Below are 6,747 nucleotides of genomic sequence, written 5' to 3'. Positions count from 1 at the left end.
ATCAAAGGAGATTAATGATTTTGTGATCTCAACCAACTGTAGGGGTGTGAAGCTGCATTTAAAAGCTTCTTAGAAGGCAAACAAATCATCAGTTTTAAGCTCTCAGGAAAAAAATTAGAAACAATATTTTAAAAAAATATCTTCACAAAATACAAAATAGCTGCAACCCTGAAATGTCTTGGTGGCACAAAGCTTCCCCTGCAGGAATGAATTAACTCAGGCCTCCCCGGGCCCCCTCTAAAGCTACCATGATGGTTAAATTTTGCTGCTCTTTTAATAAAAAGAGGGTTCTGGATCCTCTGTGGTAGACAACTTAATTTTATCAGCTACATCTGATATTTTATTCTTACTCGAATACTTTTCAGATAAAGGAAAATGATACATTGGGGAAGGGGGAAGGTAGTTAAAATAATAATATTTGAGTTTATTGTGGAAAGGCTCAAAGGAAGCACAGAAGGCTTAAGACCTTGTCAAAAACTGAAGTAAACATTACTGGGAATAAAGAATCTTGAAAATCTCAATTCTTAGGAATATTAAATCAGTTTATCTATCTTTTTATTTATCAACTTTTATTGAATCTCCTTAATTGCTTTTTACTAGCTAGATGTTCATATAATAAACATAAACAAAACAAATTTTTTAGATTATTTTCCTTTTTGTCATTTATATTCAGTGCCTGGACTTTGAAAAATATCATATTCAAAATATCTATTTTGTATTTAATTAAGGAAAATAACAGAAATCCTCTTTTTGTTAACATTTGGTTTATTTAAAGTCCTCAACTGCAAATGATCAAGAACATATTCCACAGCTTAAAATTTATCATTTTCGTTATTTAAATCAAAATATTTTAATTACAATCACATTGATAAAAATTAACATTTTAATTTGTAATTTTAACCGTCATTTAAAGCAATTTCAGCTGTAAAGAAAAAAAGAATAAACCATGCAATAAATTAACATTGAGAAAGCGTAGAGGAATAATAATGAAACCCGTCTGGCTATACTAACACCATGTCCAACTGTGAAAAGTGCATTAACACTGAATGAAACAAGCACATGATGGCAATAATTAAAATGACCACAATCAACTGGATTTTGGAATCTTGGACCAAATTTTGAAATACATCTCCCTATAACTTATCTCTCCTCTAACATTGTAATATTCCTTTTTTTCCTGGAGAAAATATCCTTTAAATGGTATGGATACATAGAAGCTAATTTTACACATTATGTGACCTCAGAATGATAAGACCATGGCCCTCTGCAAAGCAAGGAACAGAGTTATTGAGGAGGGCAATTCTCGAGGAATTGATTCCCAGGGCTATATATGGGTGGAGAGGAGGGGAGGAGGGTGTCTTTGTAACTTCTTGGTCAGGCAACTCTTTCAAGAGCGTGTGTATCTCCTACCTATCACTTCTGTATGTTACGTAAATATATGGAAGATGTACATAGCTGAGCATGTGCATAAATAAGTTCATATATGATATATATGTATTTCATTTTAAGACATCTGCTATCTGAATGTATCTGAAATGTAAGCTGAAAAACAAGTGGCTCTGATGTTTATAATCTGTTTATGATTTGCTGCATAATGGCAGCATTGTCCTTCAATACTTTTAACAGCCCTAGTGTCTACTTGTTTTCCACCCTTTCAGTTCTTATGGTTAAGAGCATTGCCACAGACCTGTAAACTCCTGTGTGTGTGTATGTGGGGATGGGGGTTAGGTGAGGAGGGGGAAAAAAAGCACAAACAAATATTTTACAAGCTTGACCATCTTTCTTTTTTTTAAATAAATCCTGCACAGACTAGAACACGTCTGCAGGTGGAAGAGGAAAGAAAGGGAGAGGGACAAGGAAGTAGGAGGATTTTATATATATACATTTGTGGATCATTAAACTTTGCAGGAAAAATGTTTGTTGGTTTGGGGCTGTTTTTTTTGGTAATAATATACACAAAGCGTTCGGAACAACAGTAACAAAGTAACAGTCTTTTGTACTGGGGGAAAGATTGTGCACAAAAAAATAAAATAAAAATAGTTGGGATTTTACTATGCTGCTGTCGGCTTGGTATGTGTGGTTTTGTTTGCTGTTGATTTCTCTCTCTCTCTCTCCTGTTACCAGCATGGCCATGCCAGACAAACCCCCAGTCCCAGGGAGCTAAGAAGTGTTTAGAACGGGTCTGGAATACACACCTTGGTAGTAGGCTGGCTCCAGGGCTGAGGGCTCAATGGGGCTCCTCGTGGCCACCGAGGCGCTGCCGAGGGGTAGGCTGGCGGGCAATGCGGTGCCATAGGGCGAGTACTGTAGTGCCTGCTCGTATGACTTGAAGTCCAGCTTGTGCTGCTGCTCCGAGGAGGACATGAGGTTGTTGATAGAGAAAGGGTGGTTGAAGGAGTAGTGAGGGTCCCCTTTCAGGTGCAGCTGGGACTCGTGGGGTGCCAGGCCATGCGCCGGGTGGGAGGGGGGCACAGATACCAGCGCCCCAGGCCCGGAGCTGATCGGAGGTGCAGCCGAGGAGGCCGGAGTCTTCAACTCCGAGGCGCCCCCTGTCGCCGCCGCCCCGCTGTGGTCCAGAGTCTGGGGGCTGGCAGCGGGCCCGGGGGCCGGCGCGCCCTCTAGCTGGCCGGCCTTACTGTGCACGCCCCGACGAAGAGGCGAGTCGGCGCTGGGGTTGGCAGCGCTCGAGGGGTCCTTACGGCTCTCAGGGCCGCCCTTGGCGCCGCCGCCGCTGCCGCCCCCGGTGCCTGGCTGCTTCTCGCACTTGAAGCGCTTCTGGCGGCGCAAGTAACAGCCGTTCTCGAACATGTTGCCGGAGTCCGGGTGCAGCGTCCAGTAGGAACCCTTGCCCGGCTTGTCCGGGGAGCGGGCCACTTTGACGAAGCAGTCGTTGAAGGAGAGCGAGTGGCGGATGGAGTTCTGCCAGCGCTGCTGGTTCTGCCGGTAATAGGGGAAGAGGTCCATGATCCACTGATAGATCTCGCTCAGTGTGAGCATCTTGCTGGGCGCCTGCTGGATAGCCATGGTGATGAGGGAAATGTACGAGTAGGGCGGCTTGGCGTGTGGGTAGCTGCGCTTGAAAGTTTTGGCGTCTCCGCCGCCACCAGCCCGGCTGCGCCCCAAATTGGACGGCGCGTACGCCATGGGGCTCATGCACGGGTTCATGGCAGCGGCGTAGGGGCCCAGGCCGTTCATGGAGGCCGCGGGCTGCGCGCCCATGGCCCCCATGCCGCCCGGGCTCAGCGTCGTCCCCATGGCCGTCACGCCCGCCGTCATGGTGTTCATGGCGCCCGCAGAGCCGCCCGGCATGCCAGCCACCGCCCCGGGGCTCAGGCCGGCGCCAAGGCCCGGGTTTGCGTAGGACATGTTGAACGAAGCCGGGGTCATGTTCCCGCTCGTGGTCATGGTGTTCATGGTCATGTACGTGTTCATTGAATTCATGGTGCCCAGGCCCGAGTTCATGTTGCTGACCGGGACCGAGTTGTAGGCCTGGAGCGGAGACAGCGTGAACAGGCCCCGAAGGGCGGAGTTAGTAGTGGGCGCAGGCAGCCTACCGGCCGGGGCAAATCCGAAAACAAGAGAAGAGCATTTCTGCAAAGCATAGGACTCCCCACCAGGGGCAAACCGTCGGGCGCCCTCCCCAGAACCCGAAAAGAGTTGTCTTGCACGGCAGGGGAAAAATCCTATCTCCGCAGGCATGAAAGACAAGAGCTCACAGAAAATATGTCCCCAGGAAGATGTGTAATCGCCTTACACGCCAGGCTCAGGGGCCGGCTTCTAGGGCCCCTACGTCGCCTCTATCCATGCCACGCGGTATCCCAGTTTCCACCCCAGCCCGGCCTCGGCAAAGCACCCTTTTGGTTGAAAGGAGTTAAAACTCCGAAAACAGAATTAATCTCGGATCCTTTGCTTATTCACTCCACCTTAAGGGTACGGTGTGTATGGCGGTGCAGCCCCGCCTCCGCCCCCAGTAGGGCCACAGCGCCAGCTCAGCACACATCTCACCTAAGCCTGCCAGGCCCGGCTGACCACGTAGCGGCCTGGGCAGCGCGGGGTGGCCGTTAATTAAACTCTCCCTGATACAGCAAATCATCTATGGCCTTATGACCAAACATTTCCAAACAACTGGCTTTACCGTCTTAGCAGTTTTCACCAAATGGTGACTTTTTGTTGTTTATTATATTTAGAAGTGTTTTCCATCTACTTGTAGCAATTGTAATTTTAAAAGGGAAAAAAATACTCAGAAGTTAACTTTTGGAAAAAAATTAAAAATAGATCTATAAAAAAACAGATCTATAATAGGAGAAGGGGTAGGGAAGGGTGCATAATAATATCAAGGCACTACATACATTTAACTTTAACATGACTTTACAGCCATTCATAAACTTGCACTAATTTCATTACCTATTTCCAGGTCCCTAAGGCTTGAAAATTTTGGTGACACAATTTGTGGAAATAATCATATTTTTTCCACATTCTGATATTTTGCCGCTGATAATCTCAAAACCTGGCTTTTCAAACTATATACGGATAGTTTCAAATACTTTACAATTCCAAAATCAAAGTCCGCTTATTTTCTCTTAATGCTATTCTACTTTCTAATTCCCAGTTTTAACCTGTAAAGAAGCTCTTTTCATAGAGAATTTAATTGACTAGTGACTGGAGATGACTGTATCTGAATTAAACCTGAGGAAGAGTTCTGAGCTCTTTCTTAAATCATCAGTAGGAGAAAACCCTTATCAATAGCAATCTGAGAATGCACTAGATATGTTAAAAAATATAGAGTGCAGAACTATAAAAACTATTTCTGTTATTTAATAAAATTAATGATATCCTTAAATTTATTTTCATCAGAAAATATGACTTTATTTGAAAATATGAAAGGTGAACAAACAGATTTAACTAGGCACACGTTCTGCTGTAGTATGCAAATAAACTCGAGGTAAGTTTGTGAATATATACATATAAAAATCTAAATAAATTAATTACCACGAAAATACTTCCTGATTTTATATTTTTCTGTCCATGTCTTAAGGTATTTTTTTACTTTTCTTTTCCTCTTCCCAAGATTATGCAAGGCAGTTTCAGTAAACGTTTTCAATAATGGTAAACTATTGAAGGGTAATCGCCAGCTATTTCCAGACAAATACTTTTAGTAGGTGGTGGTCCTGCCTGTACCTGGTTTTCCTCGCAATCCCTTTGTGCACATAAACCACATGAACGTGCCACCAAGGGGACAATGAAGAGAAACAGGTTCTCCGCCCGCCCGGAGTGCTGGAGGAAAAGTCAGCTCGCACTAGCGCCACCCAGCGGTTCTAGAGAGGAAGGAGCACACTTCTGCCCAAACGGCTTTTGAAGTTTTACAAAATTTCGGAATCATTTCATTATTAAAACGCTCAACTTAGCGGCTGAGCGCTTTCATCAGAAGACACCCGAGAATTCAACTGCGGAAGGAAGAGGCCGCCCTGCGGGCGAATTCTGGCTTTTTCAAAGTTGCCTCAAACTCGTGCCGGCGCCCGCCCGCCAACCCGCGCTCGGGACCCGGGTCCGGGCTCTAGCTCCCGCTCTCGGCAGGGAGGAGGCAAGTGCGTCTCAGAGCGCGTGTTTTCAAAGCCAGAGTTTCCTAAAACCGTCTCGCCCTCTCTGAGCGCCGATCGCCGGGATCCAGTTCCCCGGCGGGGCTGCGGATCCGGCTCCCAGGCCCGGCACAGGCCCGGCCTGGGCTAAACCCGGTGGGTAGGCACCGGTGGCACAGAGGAGGCGCCCCCAGTCGGGGGCCTGCCTCGCCCGACCTCCCCAAGTACGGGCTCCAGGAACCTCCCGCCTGCTGCCCGCCTCTCACCTCCTGTGTGTCGGCGTAGTAGCTGTTCCAGTCGCTGCTCTCGTGCCCTTCCATCTTCACAGCCCCTAACATCCTGGAGCCACCCTGCTCGATGCAACCATCCAGCCCTGTGCGAAGCGACTGGAAGCCGCGCGGGGCGGGGGGCGGGGAGCGGAGTAGCTGCAGTCAACTGAGCGCCCGCGTCGGCCCAACGCCACCCTAGCGAGGAGGAAGCCAGGCGCTGCGGGGCGCGGCGTGCGCGGCGGCGGCGGCGGCAACAGGGCGGGAGGGGGCAGGCGGCGGCCGCGGAGCGCGGCGCCCGGGAGCGCCTCCGCGGGAAGTGAGCGGGCGGCCTCTGCGAGATGAGTGCAGTTGAGCTGATGTGGATCTTACGTCGCTCGAGTGCCCACCTCCTCGTCCTCTCCCCATTTGTCCGCCGCACAAAGACGCTCGCACCTACAAAGCCCGAGGTGCACCTGCGAGGCGGCCGCCCGCCAGTCCAGCCGCCGCGCCTCCCGCCCAGCCACGCCGCCGCGGCGCGCGCCCCCTGCGCCCCCTCCCGCCGAGCCCCCTCCCCCAAACCCGGCCCTCACTTTGTTTGCCAAGCGGCGTAATTGGTTTAAGCCGACAGGCTAGGGGAAGAAGGAAATGGGGTGGTGGGTGTGTGTGTGTGTGTGACCCCCCCTTTGGAAGAAGAAAAAAGAAAAATAGGCGGGGCCGGGCGGTCTAGCGAGGGTTCTGGATGAGAACGTCGCAGCCGGAGAAGGGCTGGGGGCGGTGGCGTTGGAGGCCGGGCTCGCGGGGAAGTGCGGCTACATGACCCCAGGGTCTCCCCAGGGGGACCCACGACCCTCCGGAGGCCCTTGCGGCGGCCCCGTCCCGAGCCCCTCCTGCCTCCTACTCTTCTGCCAGCTTCCAGCCCCCGC

General features: G+C 49.5%; 1 protein-coding gene across 1 annotated transcript; it reads right to left on the bottom strand.

Moving 5' to 3' along the window:
• Positions 1-1,381: 1,381 nt before the first annotated feature.
• On the bottom strand, positions 1,382-6,164 carry FOXA1 (forkhead box A1). Its single transcript, XM_079913904.1, has 2 exons — positions 5,843-6,164; positions 1,382-3,489 (listed from the first exon to the last, which is right to left on the bottom strand). The coding sequence occupies exons 1-2, from the start codon at positions 5,912-5,914 to the stop codon at positions 2,161-2,163; spliced, it is 1,401 nt and encodes a 466-aa protein (XP_079770030.1). The 5' UTR covers positions 5,915-6,164; the 3' UTR covers positions 1,382-2,160.
• Between the last annotated feature and the right edge of the window lie 583 nt (positions 6,165-6,747).

This window comes from Stenella coeruleoalba (genome assembly GCF_951394435.1).
Source record: "Stenella coeruleoalba genome assembly, chromosome: 2".
Classification (NCBI taxonomy): domain Eukaryota; kingdom Metazoa; phylum Chordata; class Mammalia; order Artiodactyla; family Delphinidae; genus Stenella; species Stenella coeruleoalba.
This window is presented reverse-complemented; position numbering and strand designations above follow the sequence as displayed.